Here is an 18,738-nt window from a genome sequence, read left to right as displayed (position 1 = left end):
TATTGTAACGATCTCGAACATGATAGTAGAAACGATATTGCAATACAAAGACATACATACTAGGTAGGTAGTACTGGTAACAAATGTTTTACAATGATTCTTTCATGGAAATTGATTCCGATCTACCATTTACATTCTTTAGTGCAGTAAAGTTACATGCCGCAATGAAAAATAGTTGTCTACATCTAATTCTGGACATTTTTGAAACATGATATACAACATATCTCTGAACTCATTGAACGCGTTACGATAGAAAACGATCTCCTTGCCTGCTGGGGGGGAAAGCATGAGTGACATGACATACCCGTTGAGACCAAGTCCTTCAAATCACACAAAATTGAAGGGTTATTAGATTGTCAGATCTGAATTGGAAAATATCCTTACGCCAGGGCATCTTTTAAAATGCAATCTGATCGCATTCATGAGGTATCGGTGTAGGTAGTCAAGTTACGTAGAATTAGGTATCCTCGTCACGACTTGCAAAACTCACATTCAATCGTTGCAGAAGCGAGAGGATGTCTTCATCTACATAGTATTTCTCAAAACCAGGGTTGAAGAGCGAGTGAATTCACCTTGAGATCAGCTGAAGCGAGATTCACTTCCAGAATTGTCACCCAAAAACATCGGATACCACAACGACCTAGTAATCTCAAGCAGCCCAGTCCCCAAACCTTGACTTCCTCCCTCCCTCTGTTCCTTTACATAAAATCCAACTCTTCAGATCGACAACTTTGAAAGTTGACATAATGAATCAACGAAGTTCGTTTGGGGTTGACATGGACTCATTTCAGAAGCTTGTTGATGGATTGGACTTTCATTCGCGCGACGAACTGACAGGAAGACTTCAGGAGGGTGATCAACAACGATATCTTGATGTTTGCAAGAAGTTTGAACCTTGGGGACGGGAAGATCTTATACATCTTGTAAGTTTTGCAAACACCAGATTACAAATTATCAATGTCCAAAACTCATCATCTTTTAGTCAAAAATTGCGCCGCCAAACTTCTTTGTTGATATTATCGCCTCTTACAAGTCAAGGTCGAAACTTATGCCACCAACTGAAGACACACTTCGCGTCCACACAGAGCTCAGAACCAAGTCAATTGGTGAGAAGCGAAAGAATATCAACAAGACATGCAACCTCAATATTATTCCACCCGAAATCAGGGAGCAGGTCTTCCGTCTTATTCTCAAGGATTACTTTGAGGAGTTCCCTGAACGTTCAGTGCTGGTCTACCAAAACTGGATCATGGGACTCTGTAAAAAGATCGTTGTATCAGGAAACGCAGGATTGCCTCTCAAAGATCTTCCTGCCTTTGAAATCGCTTTGATCCCTGATCAGAAGCTCTATCGAGAGTTCTTTGCTTTGAGGATTAAGCAATGTACACTTGAACTTCGTCCTAGCGTTACTTGGAGCCATGTCTATAGTTTCCCTCCCGAAGTTCAAGTTGCAGATCCACCTGAGGAGATCACGGAGTGGGTGACCGATAGCTCGAAAAGCAGTTTTGAGTATAAGGCGTGGGTTTATTTGCAAGAAAAAGAGCTTGGCCTTCATCCCAACATCGGCGATAGTAATCATAATCTGCCTCTACGTGGTTGGGTTTTGCATTATCCTTCTCTCTCGAAATTATCTCCAACAATGTTGGATAATATTCGCAGTATTTACATCATCTTAAGGTTAGTTCTCTTCCCTTCTCAATCCTCTCTCAAATTCGAGGGCCTATCTTGGCAACGTCAGACCGAGAGACATTCGATATCTAGGTTGTTCTGAATCCACCTTTCTACTTCGACATGTCATATTGTGCCTTTTGAATTTACAACCCTTCACACATAATGCTAACAATGTGACATTCACAGCACCGATTACCTTTACACACAGTACATCGGTGCTGAGCGATGGAAAAAACGCTCTGCTCCTACATTCGACGATCTCAGCTGCGTATGTCTATCTCCCATCCCATTTTCTCTCCAACCAGCCAACTAATTTTCCTCATAGAATCTGAATTACGCTGCGAACCTAGCCTCCCTCTCTTACATTCTGGGCCATGAAAGACGGGGTTCCGTATACCCGATCATTCACAACGAGACCCTCCGTTCTATCACGGTCCTTCCAATTGTCCTCCGCTCCCTCGAGAACTCCCTCGCTGTCGATCCCAAGCAGAGCACTCCAAATACCAACACTCATTCTTTGATCCCCGCACCTCTATCCCAGCTCACAACGTTCAGTATCAAGACTTTCGAAACCAATAACCCCCCCGGAATATGTGGTGGGCCCAAACACTGCGTAGAAGACCCTGCTAGCCTGCGTAAAGGCGCGGAAGTTATAAATAGATTACTGGCAATTTCTCCGGAGATATCACGGATTGCGATGGTACCTGAAATGGGCCGGCGATTTATTAATATAGGATGGGGAGTTAGTTGTTACCAGTTTGTCTGGGCCGCGGGAGACGGTAGAAAATTGTTGATTTGTGAGAAGACAGAGAGTGAGCAGTAAACCGGTTGAGTGATACTTTATGGTTCACTGTTGCGGAAGCTTGTTACTTCTCTCTTCAAAGTTTTTGTTTGCTTTTCACATCAATAGATCGCGTTTCTCCTTATGAGAATTGTCAAGCATGGCGGGGTTTTAAATGAAATGGGCATGCAGATACTTGATACAGAATAGGTACTATAAATACCTAATTAAAATCATGGCGTATAATGTTTACACAATGTCTCGTCACCTAGTGAGTGTTTTGTTCGAAAAAAAAGGGTTCAACTCATTTCAAAGAATGATCAATCTTTAATTTCATCTATCTATTAATGCATACAACAGCTACTCACTAATCCAACAATCTGTCACTAACCTTACACACTCCCTTTCACACTAATACAACCTCTAAATCACGCACCAATACAGTAATTAAACAACAAACTAAAAGAAAAGGCTTTTCCAATTTATGTCTCCTACTTCTCATTCCCCTTCCTCCATCTCAAACCAACCACCATTTCTCATCTCGCACCCCTCCCACTGTCTTCAAACCATTAACCGCTAACAACAAGATCGTCCAGATACAATCCTGGTGAATCGGTAGCCCCGCTATCACAGTAAGAATGCACTGTCAAAGGTACACTCTGCACTCCATCTCCGACGCTTCCAGGAGCAGTGAAGAAGAGATAGATCATGCTCCAACCAGGGTAAGTGGAGGAGTTGATGAGGGTAGTGAGGGAGGATTGCGTGGGGGTTTGAACTAAAGAGAGGGTTAATGATTTGTTCGGGGAAAAAGTGGGGGAACGGAATGTTAAAGAGGACTTACGGTAGATGTAGCAATTGGATGATGGATTGATGCTGAGGTTGTTACTTGCTTTCACGTAACCAGTAAGGAGATAATTGTACGAGGAACAAGCGGATACGGTTTGGGTTAGAGTTATGTATGAGGTAGCTGAGGATGATGGGAAGAAAAGTAACTCTCTGGGAAAGGAAGTTCAAGGATTAGTACATGTATCTATCTTTTGGGGACGAGGAGAAACTCACAAACTGGTTGATCCACTATGAGGAACGGCTGCAGTGGTGTAACTAGGAGCGTTGGGTCCTGTAGCCACTGCTTCAAAAGGCTCGATACCATTTCCACTTTCGAACCCACCATTGATCAAAGTAGGATGGATAGTACAGGCTGGAGGTGACACAGTAGTATATTGTATAACAGTCGTGGTACCTAGGCTAACCACGGTAGTTGGTACTTGGACGGTGGTTATGACGGTCGTTGCAACAGTAGTGGCTTGTGTAAATGTTGATAAAACGGTCGTGGTTTGGCCTCCAACTGTACTAATAACGGTTGTGGTTATTGTGATGGATGAAATGGAGGGTAGAGGTGCGGAAGAGGTTACTGTGTATATGCTTGTCGATGTGGCTGCAGAAGAAGGGAGTGCTGAAGTTACGAATGAGGAAGAGGGTAGCAAAGTGTATGTGGTGGAAGCTGCGGTACTGGGAACTAAGCTCGAAGCCGAGGAGAATTCAATTGAAGTGCTAGGTTCAGTGGATGTGAGGGAAGTAAATATAGAACTTTCGCTCTGGATAACACTGCTTGGTTCCAAAATTGACGTCGATAACTCCGGAACGCTTGTCGATTCGGAGGAAACTGGCACAGATGATACAGATATACTGTTTGATACTGTAGGCGTGACATAGGCTGAGGAGGTTTCTGTGGAGGCTTCTGAGACTACCGCGGAAGATTCAACTGAGGTCTGGATTGCCGAAGAAGAAGGGTCTGAAATAACAGCACTGCTCGAAGTAAAGGCTGGAATTGAAGTGGATCCTTCCGTGATTATCGAAGAAGGCCCCAAAGTAGTTACAGGAATAACAAGACTGGTTGATGGAAGCGAAGGTTCAGAAGAGAATGACGAAGATACCAAACTTTCGGTAGAAGAGAGGGTTCCCAAGAATGATGATACGAGCGTGGAAGATTCAATTGAAGAGACAGGACTAGGACTTGTATAAGTAGCAGCTACACTGCTGGATGCTGATGTACTGGTCAGGATCTCGGAGCTAGTGGAGGCAGATGTGAAGCCAGGAGTCGAATATACACCACTGCTGGGAGGTGCGGAAGAAGAGAAAATTGGACATTCTGAGGCAGTGACAGTAATTGTCTCCTGAATGGGACATAAGGATAACGTCGCTTGTCTTTTGCCAAATTCGTAAGCAGCGGAAGATTCAAAGATAGAAAGCGCAACAAGAACAAATCCCTGAGAAACGAACATGATGTCAAAGTTCAACGTTTAAAAATCAAGAAATGACAGACAACGAAAGGCGCGGACAGCTCATGAAAGAGCTCCACAAAGGGTTTATGTATATAATATTGAGCTCATCCTCAGCTGTCATTTGGAATGAGACACATACGCAAGAAATCAATAAAATCCCTTGAATTTCTTTTACAATTTCGAAAGGTCTCAAAAAAATCATTATTTGGAGCTCAAACAGGCATTTAATGCAAGGAACAAGATATGACATGGTGGAAATATTGAATACTGCGAAACATCATATTGGTATACGAAAACCATATTGCCATATGGGTGTAGAGCTACAAATCTGGTGTTGAGCACTTATTGTAATTCTCGTGGTTGCGTCCTTTAGACATTGCTGGCAGATATTCACATTGAATCTCTCACTTTAGTCATTTGATCTACCTAATGTGATCCGAGCGTGCAGTATTCCGTAGGATAATGAAAGATTTGATATTGAAGCATCTACTTTAACTATTGAGGTTTCCTCCGGATTTGTTGGACTGAATGCTCAAAGGTCCGTTTTAGGAAAGGTAATTAATATCAGTAATCAATTTTGATCGCTTTGAAAGTATCTTCAGGCTTTATTTAGGCTTTAGGCCTATATCATACCTAGGCATTGTCTTCTTTGATATATAGACCTTCATAGAAGTCTGCTGTGAGAGTCGCTACGCTAGTCGAAAAGCGAAGATTAGATTGAGAATGTACTTTAATTGTTGAGGTACAACCTTATTGACCAAAATTACTTTTGGCGAGTAAAGTTGATTGTGAATTTGTCTCAAGTAAGGCAGCCTCACTCGCTGAGAGGAGTCGAACGAACACAGCTTTTACGGGTTCTGATATTATTACGGGAAATTGCACCTCCAGGCTCACTGCCTCGGGCGTCGGCGGAGAGCTTCAATGTGACCTATTACATTTAATATCAAGATCGGTTGTCTTTGCCACAACTTTACTTTTTCCCCTCAAGCCTCGCACAAATTGTGAACTTTCAGCTTTCCTTACTTCTCAATATCCAACCTTCTATCTTTTCAACCCCTTTCATATTGCATGAACGATAGATATGCCTCGCAATCGCAAAGGAAATGGAATCTTTGACTCTTATGGTTTACCAAAACCTATCATTGAAGTCGTGCAGACTACTGCCAAAACGACTGCTAGCACAAGTACCAGCACCAGCACCAGGCACTTGATCGAGTATTCGGCGACACCGAATCAACCTTCAAGTCACAATGGACATACATGGAGGCAGAGCACGTTGATGCCAAAGATAGCAGATGGCTTGGCATATAATATTCCTGAGAGACCTCCATCATTGCAACATATTTCGGCTTTGAAAAGGACGTGCAAATCTATGGCAGAGTACTTCAAGCAAAACTCGGTCAACTCTTTTTCTCCAGCACCGCCTGTTAATAGTGATGAGGTAGTCATTGCGAATGTGAATGGTAGAATGCTGTTCGCAGAACCAATAGCAACCTACAAAAGTGATGGTACAGGCAAAACCTTTGGATTCATTCGTCTCAAGGGCGAGAGGGTTAAGTTCAAAGCAGCAAGTGGTTGGGGAAGAAGAGACTGTGACGATTCATTAAGGGACAACGAATTTTGCTCAGCTGTAAGTTTTATGACTTCTGTTGGGGAAAGCATTTATGTTCTAGTTGTGAGAACTGGACCACAGGCAGTACTCTTGTTTGTTCCATGCAAGGTGATGCTAATCTATCGACTTTGTAGCAAGTATTGCAATTTTGCAATTATTTAGGCTTCAAACTTCGAAGAAATTGCTGGGACAAAACTGAAATCGGAAGATATGCGGCCTGCCATGTTGAGAAAAAGCTCATACTGATGCTCGTACTGGATTTGATCTACGACCCGGAGACCGGCGATATTGCAATGTTTAGATTAGAAGAACTTTGGAAACTAAGACCGCCGCTCCGGGCACAAATCTACATCGATAAAGACCCCTGTGAGGGTTGTATAAATTTTGCCACTATATTGAGGGATTCGACGGGCATCGAATTCGAAATAATTGCTGCAAAAACTTTCGTGGAAGCAGAGTGGGTGAAGGTGAATGGGAAAAAGCGGCTCCGGGGGAAGCATACTGCACAAAATGGACAATCTCGAATAACGAAGTACTCAATGCCCAAGGCAAATAAGTCAGGGAAGACGGTAGACAACAGCATGCCTGAGGTTTCCCCATCTTGGAAAAGCAAATCTGAAGGGAAGCGGAAGAGGTTGTTGGACGATTACGATGACGACTTTGATGATGGATCATCCATCTTCCATGCCAATGATTTGCAACCAAAGGCCAAAAGATCATACGTTCACCCTCGAACTGTCGATCAAGTCAACGAATCGAAGTCTAACTCATCTACCCTTCATTTGAGGAGGCAAACCCCAACACACAACGTGCAGAAAGATCTTTCTAGCAACACGCACTTGCCTTCAACTAAACAACGAAGCACAAAAGTGGATATGAAGTCCACGAATTCTAGCCTGCCTTTGAATTCGACAAAATACGCCAAAGTGCCTCCACCACGAGGTACAGCAGTGGACCATTACTCTACTTCAGTAAGGAGTGGCAGGCTGCACGGCCATGCTGTACCTTCTGAGCGATCACGAGCAATAGCAGAGTTTCAGCAGGCAAAAAGGAGTTTACTTTCCAAGCCTGTAGATCGCAACTTGCCAAGCCGTCGCAACGTGCCATCCATATCTTCACCCGTCCAAACAGAGTTTTACACAGCATCTGATGATTTAGATTCCATGAGCTTGAGAAGTTCGAGAACAGCTTCACCTGACAGACCTGCGGATGTTTTACCTACCCCAGAAATAACGCCTCCGACAAGACATGCGAGAGCTTTATCCTCAAACAGATTAAAGGCGACGGAGCCTGTCACCCCTTCAAGATCTGCCCAGAGCTCACGTGAACGAAACCTGAGCAAAGCTGCAACTCATAGCTCATCATCATCAAAGCAAGCCAGTTCCAGGAGCATTGATTTGACTACTCCCGAGCCATCGCCATTGAAAAAGATCACACAGTATAAATACACACCACCTTTCAAATCCAGTAGAGATCACCCAGAGAAGAAGGCTGCTCCTATCCCATTCAAGCTTTCCTATAACCTCGATTAAATTTTGACTCAATCTTCATTCTTTCTCAAACATCAAGGTACTTAATGTATAGTAGACTTTTCGCATATGTATATATCTTACAATCTATCCAAATATGTTAGTTTAGATGAAAGAAATGGCTGTCCAAGGTACCAGATAATCGCCTCTTACGGTAGATGTCAGCGTCGATTGTCTCAGCCCGTTATCTTTCCCCGAATGCAGGAACTATAATTAAATGATAAAATATTTGCAAAATGTGAGGAGTCTCATGCGCTATCCATTATTTTGCTTTGTTTGTAAAATATTGAGCCGGATATTTGATAATTCGAGCTGATTCGCAAAGAGTGATTGTAAATCGTCGAGACGGGTAACAAAAGACGATCTGAGACCATCCATTCTGATTTGACCTACTTCTTATGATTTTAGAGGACCGAGTTGGCTTATAACCAAAGGGTATACTCCCGGGCGCGGTAGTGACCTTCATCCAGGCTGGGTACCAAGTCCTTTCTGGCTTGCATGCATACCTATGTAGTTGTACTCGCATAGATCCCGGACCCAAAGGAAGGAGTGATGGACTACTGGTAAACAACCCACATACACTTAATCTGCCATAATTCGTGCTAGTTGCATCCACAACCTCCTCTTGATGATGTTCCTTTGGCTTACTAGCGTGGAGGGCCTTTTCGCTTCGCTCTCACATATGTACACCTGCTGAACGACCACGCGTATTTGAAGAATGGAGTTGACGTTGTAATCGTCGCAATTCCAATTCAATACATTTGTAATGCAGTCCGCGATATATGCTAATACTAATACGAAGTAGATACTCGATCGGAATGTACATACCCAGTACTCATCAATAGGGATTCATTGCGTGAGACAAAAAATGAGATCTTTGTGTTGTTCGACATATTGTAAGTACATACAGAGGTTGGATGGGTAAGTAATGTAAAACCCACCAAAAACCGACCGTGCTTTTCTCCATATTTAGGGGCTTTAGCCAATCATAACGTCACGCTGGTTGAAAATTTATATGGTGAACTCTAGGTGGTGGAAGTATTGTAAAAGTCACGTTTTATTCAAAATTATTTACTTTTTATTGAAATCAATGATTTTGATTGGATTTCAAATTCGAATTTTTATCCTGAATCTATTTAGAACCTATAGAAACCTTCAAATGTTTCAAATATTAAAAAACTATTAGAATTGATAAAAAGCAAGTAAAAGCTTCAAAGATTGAATTTTGGGGGGAACAGCTCAATATCTATTCAAATCGCTTAAAGCAGCAGCAAAATCTATAAAAACAGCAAGATTTTAGTAAAAGTGGGGTTTACATTAATTACCCTTCCAACCTCTGTACTGTACTCGTAGAGCAAGTAGCTGGAATCCACAACTGAGGAGATTTGGCCAATGGAGACAAAGGATTTTAACACGAGCCCAAAAAAGAGAATTCAATGGGGAAGGACCACCAAGCTCCTCCATATCAAATTGTCAATCAATCAATCCATCCCACCAGTCCCTATCCATAATACTGGGTGAGTCACGTAATCTCTAATCGCAATCGCACAAAGCAACCGCACGCCTTGGAGAAAAATGTGTACACCACCAGTACAAAAGTACGCACATTAAAAAACCTTGATAGGAGCACTAGAAAAAATAAGGAGATCCCCCCCAGAGTCAGCTACGGATTCTCAGACACCGTCTCCCGAGAAGAGCCACGTTCCTGTCTGTCTCATCTGCTATAATCCAATTCCCCTCTATTGTCCGGGAAAGGAGCATCGATCACTCATTCGAGTTCAGCTTCCACAGAGCAGCGTGACAACGTTATTGGCTATGAGTACTTTGACTACATCCAGAAAGTAAATCCCCGATAGGACTTTGCTTTTTTGTCAGACCCCAAAACACATCTGGGGGTTACTACAAGAATGGCAGCTTTCTTGTTGCTGCTATCGCTATCGTTATGTTCATTATTTCCTCTCATTCTTGCTTTACCAGGTAACAGCGTTTCGCCGTTGCCAGACTCCTCTAGCAAACTAATCTTACCAATACAGGCTGTTGCAGCCAGTGCAAGCCGAGTTTATACCAATACAATCCAGGGAAAGTTGAGCAGTCGGGATATGGTGCAAATTGCTCTTCTGTGTAGTGTATTTCCTACTTTCTGGTATCTGCGAAATGGAAGGAAGAGCAAGGCTTACAATGACACGAAATCACTCAATGGAAGTGCACATGGAACCATTCCTAATCAGAGTATAGATATCAATGGTGAGCTCTGTCGCAACGCTCACTCTTTCCGCAAAATAGGGAATTGCTGGGCAAGATTACTGATTCATTGGATTTGTAGATTCCGAAGTTGTCGACCCAGGACTTTTAAAAAAACATTCTGAGATAAAATCCTACACCACGAGTCGTTTCACATATCCTTCACTCCGAATTTTCTTCAGCAGACATGCTCAAGCCGACAAGCTACCTACAAAACCTGCCCCACTACCTCTACTAGTTTTTATCCATGGTCTGGGAGGTTCAGTTGCGCAATTTAACCCTCTATTAACAAGCCTGGTGAATTTGGCATCATGTCTTTCAATCGACCTACCAGGCTGCGGCCTCTCTGCATTCGACCCAAAATTACCTTGGGATGCTTATACTGTGGACGCTCTTGCAGAGCTTGTGGGGAGAGTCATTGAGGACTATAGAGAGAAGGATACGAAGCAGGGTGTGGTTTTGATTGGACATAGCTTGGGTTGCTCTATAGCCGCCTTACTTGCGTCTACAACGTCGCCACAATCAATTGCGCTATCAGAGAACGTCATGGGACTTGTTGTAAGGAATTGAATCATATGTAAGGTATATTGTTGCTTACTAATCAAACATTTAGGCCATCTGCCCTCGCGCGGAACCCCCTAGTGAAGACGAGGTTAGTAAGTTTAAGAAGCTACTTTTGGTCCCGAATCTCATTTTTGATCTTTGGCGAAACTGGGATCGGCGAGGTGGCCCTGAGAGTGCGAGTGTGCATAGATTTGTTGGCCCTTCAGCAGATGACGAAACCAAAAGGCTTCAAGAACGATTCAATAGCCAGAGTAAAACCGCAGTATGGAGGAGAATGGCAGCTGGCACTTTGCCCGATTATGAAAACCACATTGCGAAAGGTGGACTTGCGGGCAGAGATGTCTGGAAGGGGCTGGATATGCCTGTCTTCCTTGTTGCTGGGGCAGCTGATAATATCACAAAGCCTGGGGAAATTGAAAAGATCGCCCAATTTCTTGGAAAGTCTCACCCGGTCCAAATTGACCCCAACGATAAAAGTGAGCCTATAGTTGATGCAGCTGCGCCTGTTGATCTGTCTGAGAAGAACAAATCTATAAGCAATGGTATCAATCCCTCAACTGAAGACCTGCTTCTCGAAGAAACACCTGATACCGCTGTGGAATCGCTGGAAGACCCATCAACACCGAATGATATTGAAAGAATCGAAAACATCCCTCCGCAACCTCTCAGACCGAAGCGGGTCCTAAAAACGACAATCATTCCAGCCCCCGCTTCGCATGCTTTGCTCTACATGCCATCCACTGTGAGAACCCTTGCAGGCCTTATATCTGATTTTCTTTGCACCCAAGTGTCACCTCGGTTATCCTTGGGCTGGCAACTACAATTTCTCTCTACTTCCGGCAAATGGGATGTGAAGAATTTGGCAAAGTGGCAAGCAGTGGCGCCTGTTTCAGAGCCTATCGCGGGTGTGTTTCGTGCCATGAAAACTTTGAGAGAGGTAGATGATAGTCATTGTCCAGAGGTCTTTGTGAAAGATTGGGGCGAGCAGATCAAGGATATTGTGGATATTAGCCACGAAAGTCCGGTGTACGATCCACGAGGTCTTGAAAAGGGCGGAATACGATACCACAAATTCCCGACGGTATCTAAAATCCCACCCACATCTGACGAGGTTGTCACCTTCATCAATTTGATTGATCGGCTAAGAGATGAGCAGGCGGCAAGAAAGGAAAAGGGAGGGGCTGAGGGTGAGTGGTTTGTGGGGGTACACTGTCACTATGGCTTCAACAGAACTGGATATTTCATTGTATGTTATCTGGTGGAAAGGTGTGGGTATGGAGTTCAAGGGGCGATTGATGAATTCGCTAAGAGAAGACCGAAGGGCATTAAACATGCTCACTTTATGGACCAGCTATTTGTGAGGTACTGCGTGGGGTTAAAAAGAGCGCCCACACTCTAGAGGCACAATGGTTAGTAAAGATGCATTGATTTTGGGTGCATTGAACCAGATGCTGTACGACGAGAGCCAGGAGTCTTGAATTGTATTGATAAGGCTGGGGAACAGGAATCGCATTTTTTATGATTGTGAATACCCAGGACGGGTACGATTCGAGGTTTCACACAGTCAGATGGACGGACTTTCATTATCTTAAAGTCATTGTATGGGAGATGTTCCCTAGTTATCAAACAGCATAATTTTTTCTCCAGTTTGCACCCAAACAGATGGCAAAGGCGGAACGACAGAATTTCTAGATATGCAACAGAGGCACGAACTTTTGATCCCTCATTTGAGAAAGCTACAAGTCATCTGCTTGCAGGACTACTGTGCGACGAGGATTAGGGGTCACGGACTAATATATTGTATGCAGTGTTGTGTTACACAGCTTCTGTGGAAACAACATAACATGATTACTTCATCGTATCTTTTCAGCTGTCTGTAAGATGAGCGATGTGGTGGAATGATGAGAGTGGGGGGTGGGCTGAGGTTACAGTTGTGTTGCGCGAGGTTGATGGGGGATTCAAGTTCGATGCGGGTGACGATGCAGTTCCCGAGAGAGCCCCGTAAGGATGGTAGTTATTATTGGAGAAATGAATGGAAGACTAGTTCAGACGTTGAAAAGACGCTTAGCAGGAAACGTCAAAAACGGGGGGGGGGAATCATCTTAAGAGCTGAGGGGACATAAAGCCAATAAAGAGGAATCATTTTTGGGGTCGGTAGGAAGAAATATGTTTTCAACGTACTTTTTATTCTAAAGTCACTTTGCATTCTCGGATTCCAAAAAAGGCATGCAAAACCTCAATAAGATTTAGAAGTTAAGAAACGTCATGAATATAATTCGTACGACACAATTGAATCATAATCATCATTTGTTCACCACCCACCCTCTAGCCTCAAATGTAAATCTTACTTCTCTCCCCTATAGTACTCGCGGATACTTTCCATATATTCTATAAAGAGTATTGCGCTGATTCTGATCTGCCTGATATTTGAGCAGAGACTGCAGCGATGTCTTAAGTTCAAATGAGGATATAAAAATCCCACTGCGTAGGTCAAAACATAGGAACTGTTCTTGGTCAATGAATGTGTAGATCCAATATGGAAACCGATATGTGGATTCTTCTCTTGACCTAGAGAGACGACAATAGCAATGGTTCTAGACATCGTCAGAGAAAACTTCAATTTCAATCCTTTGAGCGGTAAACTGTGATGAGCTCGAGGCTATCGATGAAGTCCGCACAATATATTGTGGCTCTTCCCCGTGAAGAATTTAGATTAACTTTGAAGATCCATAAATTTAGAGGATCTTCATTAGTGGGAATCAGTCGGCTGAGTTGTCGGATTCCGACTATTGCCCATCTATTGTCCATCTCTTGTCCATGTGATGTTAAATAAGGGATGTTGGCACGTTCGGTGAAGTTAAAAATGCGTAAGGCTGTACTTAGCATGTAATGTGGAAGAGTCTACCGGTCCACGGGTGACTTTCAAGATGCATAACTTGCATAATTCGCATAAATATTTTTATTGCAGTGCTAGCTCAAGGCTGTGACCGACGTCACCTCACTGATTGGTCAATCATTCCGTTCTTTAACAATTAATCTCATACACAGTTTCGTTCATCGCAATGCTTAGGTACCGGTACTTCCAAGATCGCTCTAAGCAGGAATTTTAATATTGCATTTTCTCTCTCTCCTGCAATGTTAAATTGCTGTCGAGATCAAGTTAAGATATTCTCATTTTCCTTCTTTATTTTCCTTAATTGATTCCAACAATGTGCACATGAATACGAGCATATAATAAATTGACGTGTTGCGGGGAAATCAAACCTCAGCCTGATTGATAAGATGGCCACTGAGGATGTTTCCGTGAATGGCGAGTCGCACACGGAGAAAAGGGATGAAGCATCCCCTGATCTCTCAACTGAGAGAGGTGAAAATGATGCGAGACCAAACTCAGATGGAGTCTCGAAAAGAGGTACCGGACAGACTGAAGTCAAGGGTAAGGAGAAGAAGCCGTCCAAGTTGAAGGGAATATGGGGGAAACTTGGACTCGATGCACCGACATTGATGATGATGTTCAAGTATGATTTGGATCCATTCTCAACCGAAAAGATGCTGATGTACGATCTAGGGGATCCGTAGCTCCTACAATTGCTATTGGCAAGTCAACTGAGGCCTATCTTACGTTCCTACCCCTAACTTTTATGTAGCTTTCTACGAATCCGATTCGGTTGCTCAAACGTACACAACTCTTGGATATCTTGTAGCCATTATCTGCGTCATCAGTCTGCCTATTATGCCAAGGGCTAAATTCTTTCAAACGATGATACTCAACCTGATTGCCGTCTGCATTGGGGCTTCAATTGGAATGCTGGGACTATGGAGCTGCATTAAAGCACGAGAACATACTTCCACACCGGGAGTGCCACAGGCGTATAATTCTTCGCAGGCTGCTGTGTGCGCCATCTGGTTGTTTGCTAACATATGGTTTGCGAATTTGTTACGCGCCAAAAGTCCAGCCTTGAATGTTCCGGTCATTATGTATAGCATATTTTCAAACATTGCTTTCACTTATGGTCCTCTTTTCTCTACTGTGGCATCAGCCGAATCTCTCATCAAACAGATGATAAAGGCGTTTTTGACTGCCTTTGCTATAAGTACGGCGGTCAATGTTTTTGTTATACCCGTCTCGTGTCGTTTGGTAGTTTTCAAAGGCCAAGCGGGATACATTCAATTGTTGAGGGGCGTTCTCAAGGCTCAGACAACATATTTGCAAAGCTTGGAGGAAAGTGACATGTTCGCTGCTCCAGGTTCTGAGAATGGTGATACCCCTGGTGATTCATCTGACGGGTCCAACAAAGGCAGTGCAGGATCTTCCCACCCAACACTGTCTCCGGAAGCTAAGGCATTGAAGGGAGCAATCGATGGTCTGCGCGGGTTGCATGGAAAGCTTTACGGAGATATGCCATTTGGAAAGCGGGAGGTCGCTTGGGGTAAATTGGGTGCTAAGGATATCGACAGGATATTCAACTTGTTCCGGGACATAATGATTCCATTGCTGGGAATGAGTACTATCACAGATATTTTTGTACGAATCGGCGAAAGACGCGGATGGGTCAATTCCACGGGTTCAAAAGATCGTTCCGAGCAATGGGAACACATGCCCTTGGAAAGTAAGACGGAAGAAAAGAGGTTATGGAATGAAGTGATGAAGACTCTCCACGAACCATTTGCTATCGTGACTGCAGTTATGGATCAAGGATTAGAACATGTAGCACTTACTTTGGAGCTTGTTCCTCGACCGAAAAAGAAAGCCGCTGTTGACGTTGAGACTGCTGATGCACAATCAAAGCCTGGCGATGCCGGATTTCTCGCCTATATGGAACAGGCTTTGAATGATTTCTATCAAAAGCGCGGAGCAACTTTGAAGAAATGGGCACATGAAAAAGGTTTGTCTGCAGAACAATTCGATACAAGTAGACCAATTCCTCCTGCAGGTGCACCTGTCAGTGGGGATGAAGCCGCGCATAGAAGAGACCAGCAGCAATTATATCTTATTCTTTTCATGGAAAATCTTGTACGTTGTAATGACTCTGCTTCTATAAAAATGCTAATCAATCTAGCTTTACACGGCTGGTCTCGCAGTAATTGAGTTGGTTCGGTTTGCAGATGGAAAAGTAGAAGATGGAACCATGAAGAAGAATCGTCTGATCCTACCAGGTCAACGGCGAATAAAAAAATGGATTTTTGGCCTTGCAAATGCAGATACGACCGTGGATAGTAACACTCCGGATAACCAAGAGGCAGGTGTAAACAATGTCTACTTGGGCGCAGGATTCAATCCTCGGAAAGATCCTGAACATTTGCCACCAAAGACTGCCTGGCAACATTTTGGCAATGGGCTTAGAACTATCCCGAGGTTTTTAGGAAGCCCAGAATCAGCATTCGGCTTTAGAGTGGCCTGCGCAACCTTGACCCTGGGTATTGTTGCATTCCTTGAAGACACTCATGTCTTCTTTCAGCAGCAAAGATTAGTTTGGGCTTTGATCATCATTGCAATTGGTATGTCGATAGTCCGGTCTTGAGCCTGTAGAGAAGCTAATTGAAATAGGTATGACGATGACTTCAGGCCAATCGATATTTGGATTTCTGGCTCGTGTTGGGGGGACTGCACTAGCAATGGTCAGCTCAATTGTCATCTGGTATATTGTTGATCAAAAGACTCCAGGAGTTATCGTGATGCTTTGGTTTTTCATATTCTTGGAGATGTATCTTTTCTTAAAATTTCCTCGCTTGATACCAGCCTGGCTCGTGTTCATAGTCACTCAAGTATTGATTGTTGGATATGAACTTCAGGTTAGGAAAATTGGAATTGTGGCATCAACCAGTAATGGACAACCTTATTATCCGTTAGTTACTTACTCCGGTTGAATTGAGACTTTCTAACTTGAGGACAGGATTTATGAGCTTGCTCCATATAGACTTGCATGTGTTGCAGGTGGCTCTTTTGTGGCATTCATCTGGACTTTCTTTCCTTACCCGCTCACGGATCGTAGCTGGTTAAGAAAAGATTTGGGAGCGACCCTATACATCTTGGCGAACTACTACTCAACAGTTCATTCAACCATTCATACTCGAATGCATGGAAGAGAAGGCGATATGACATCGAAGACTAGTCCTGGTCGTCGCCTTGAGAAGGCTAGACATAGGATGTTTGGCAAGCTTCTCCTGCTTCTACCTTCTTTGCAGCAACATGCTGCTTGGCAGAAATTTGAGCCTTCGATTGGAGGGAAGTTTCCTCGTGAAACTTATGAGAATATCATAAAGAGTTCCTCAAAGTAAGTGACACCATATTTTGGAGGTGTCCGTATGCTAATTACTGATTTTCAGTATTATGGGCTACCTCGCGTTGATGTCGTATACAACAAAAGCCTGGTCCAAAGATAATCATACAAATACCGATACCCGTAGCAAATGGCTTCGTGACCTCGCTACTGTTATGGAAGAGGTTGAACCTACCAGCCATCAAATAACCTCAACCCTTGCGCTCCTGTCAGCTGCGATCAGTGCAGGTGTTGCCCTTCCCCCTTTCATCCAACTTCCCCAACCTTATGGCCTGAATCGCCGACTTGAAGCTCTTGATAGTGGAATACTAGATTCGAGACATACCCAAGAGCCGGGATATAGCGCTTATGCTGTTATGCAAGTGGCTAGTTCGTTGGTGACGGATGATTTGGCTAGGCTAGTGGATTGTGTAAAGGAGTTAGTGGGGGAGACCGATTTTTCTTTCACAGTCGGAATTAGCGAGGACAGTTTAGCTGTGTCCGAGGAAAATGGAAGAAAGGGTAAAAATGACTAGTAATTGGATTTCGAGAAGAGATTGGATAGTTACAATGCTAATCTTGTGCATCGTGGTAACAGTTGGTGTGGTTTACAACATAGATCTATAGAAAGGATTCAGTCACCAAAAAGTGGAGACTGGGTATATCCTTACTTAAAATACTAAATATAATGTGAGTACTTTTATACGTATAAACAATCTAATATTGTCATTGAAAATAAAGATTTTTCTCTTCCGCCTGGGTGTAACTGCGGGAGGAGTGAAAGGAGGGATGTAATTTAATGTGTAGAGCGGAAGAATTAGACCCCTTTCCGAATCGAGCTAGGGGTACTTGATTCTTACCCGACTCTCTTCATGTCTTCTTAGCAAACTTTTATATACATTTCATTTTACCGTTGCCTTCACTGTAGCTTTCTCCAACTTGATCTCACTCAAAGCTCGCTTTACCATGCAACGTGCTTGTTTTCTCGCCAGCTCTGTCAAAGGTATGGTGCGAAATGCTCACCCAGGTAACCGGCTCATGTGACACGAACTATAACAAAGTAGCGAAGACAAGACCAGTGAGCAATGGACGAGCGAAGAAAAAGTAGCAAACGAATCGACGATCGATTGTGAAGATACAGCTGCACCGAAAGTGTCGTCGAGATCAACATTGTGGTGAAACGAACGGTTAAATGAATAGTGGGCTCTGAATGTTCCAACTTATGACAAGCGCTTTGCTGTATGTGTGAAGACTCGATCTTGGTTGGCATCAATGCATCGGCTTGCGGTGGTGATCAAATAGTTCAATACTGTACATGCATGATATGTATATACTACCATGCGCTTGCTAACCTTACTGATGCGAACTAAGCGAGTTCGTGATACAGTAGTCTGATAGACGCAACACATTATCCGCATATCAACAAAAGGTAGAAGCTAATGTAATCCATCAATTTGAATCTGAAAGACCATGATGACTGTTGGTGAGCAATGTGATGAGAGTGATCTGAACTGAAAATATGTGAACGTAAATGGGAAGGCTGAAAACTATCATGTGGTCCGGGTACTAGGCAGACATGCTGCGATTTTACGTCGAGCTGGGGAATTTGTGTAATGTCTTCTGATCTATGCAATAAAATAGAGTGACAGAATCATGACGTGCAAACCTACAGTAAGTAAGATATAGCAGTAATGAAATGCTGCTAGATTGTATGAATAGTAGCGCAATAGGGGTAGGTTGAATCTTACCAACCATTTGGTTTGACAATCAACCCTGAATGCAAGGAAAGATATCAATA

The 18,738-nt window shown here is 43.3% G+C and overlaps 5 protein-coding genes across 5 annotated transcripts; 4 read left to right on the top strand and 1 right to left on the bottom strand.

Moving 5' to 3' along the window:
* Window positions 1–746: 746 nt before the first annotated feature.
* Window positions 747–2,494, top strand: EAE98_004680 (uncharacterized protein; the record flags this gene model as incomplete). Its single annotated transcript, XM_038952300.1, has 4 exons — window positions 747–923; window positions 983–1,677; window positions 1,858–1,939; window positions 1,997–2,494. The coding sequence occupies 4 exons, from the start codon at window positions 747–749 to the stop codon at window positions 2,492–2,494; spliced, it is 1,452 nt and encodes a 483-aa protein (XP_038810950.1).
* A 527-nt stretch (window positions 2,495–3,021) lies between these two features.
* EAE98_004679 (uncharacterized protein) lies at window positions 3,022–4,734 on the bottom strand (the record flags this gene model as incomplete). The annotated part of the gene is made up of 3 exons (XM_038952299.1): window positions 3,022–3,227; window positions 3,294–3,448; window positions 3,512–4,734. The coding sequence occupies 3 exons, from the start codon at window positions 4,732–4,734 to the stop codon at window positions 3,022–3,024; spliced, it is 1,584 nt and encodes a 527-aa protein (XP_038810949.1).
* Window positions 4,735–5,815: 1,081 nt separating this feature from the next.
* Window positions 5,816–7,878, top strand: EAE98_004678 (uncharacterized protein; the record flags this gene model as incomplete). Its single annotated transcript, XM_038952298.1, has 2 exons — window positions 5,816–6,364; window positions 6,481–7,878. 2 exons carry the CDS (start codon window positions 5,816–5,818, stop codon window positions 7,876–7,878), a joined length of 1,947 nt encoding a protein of 648 aa, XP_038810948.1.
* Window positions 7,879–9,782: 1,904 nt separating this feature from the next.
* On the top strand, window positions 9,783–12,079 carry EAE98_004677 (uncharacterized protein; the record flags this gene model as incomplete). The annotated part of the gene is made up of 3 exons (XM_038952297.1): window positions 9,783–10,119; window positions 10,199–10,674; window positions 10,730–12,079. The coding sequence occupies 3 exons, from the start codon at window positions 9,783–9,785 to the stop codon at window positions 12,077–12,079; spliced, it is 2,163 nt and encodes a 720-aa protein (XP_038810947.1).
* A 1,883-nt stretch (window positions 12,080–13,962) lies between these two features.
* On the top strand, window positions 13,963–17,476 carry EAE98_004676 (uncharacterized protein; the record flags this gene model as incomplete). The annotated part of the gene is made up of 7 exons (XM_038952296.1): window positions 13,963–14,198; window positions 14,249–14,277; window positions 14,328–15,694; window positions 15,741–16,179; window positions 16,229–16,526; window positions 16,575–16,955; window positions 17,008–17,476. 7 exons carry the CDS (start codon window positions 13,963–13,965, stop codon window positions 17,474–17,476), a joined length of 3,219 nt encoding a protein of 1,072 aa, XP_038810946.1.
* Between the last annotated feature and the right edge of the window lie 1,262 nt (window positions 17,477–18,738).

Source organism: Botrytis deweyae (genome assembly GCF_014898535.1).
Source record: "Botrytis deweyae strain B1 chromosome Unknown BDEW_009, whole genome shotgun sequence".
Lineage (NCBI taxonomy): Eukaryota > Fungi > Ascomycota > Leotiomycetes > Helotiales > Sclerotiniaceae > Botrytis > Botrytis deweyae.
This window is presented reverse-complemented; position numbering and strand designations above follow the sequence as displayed.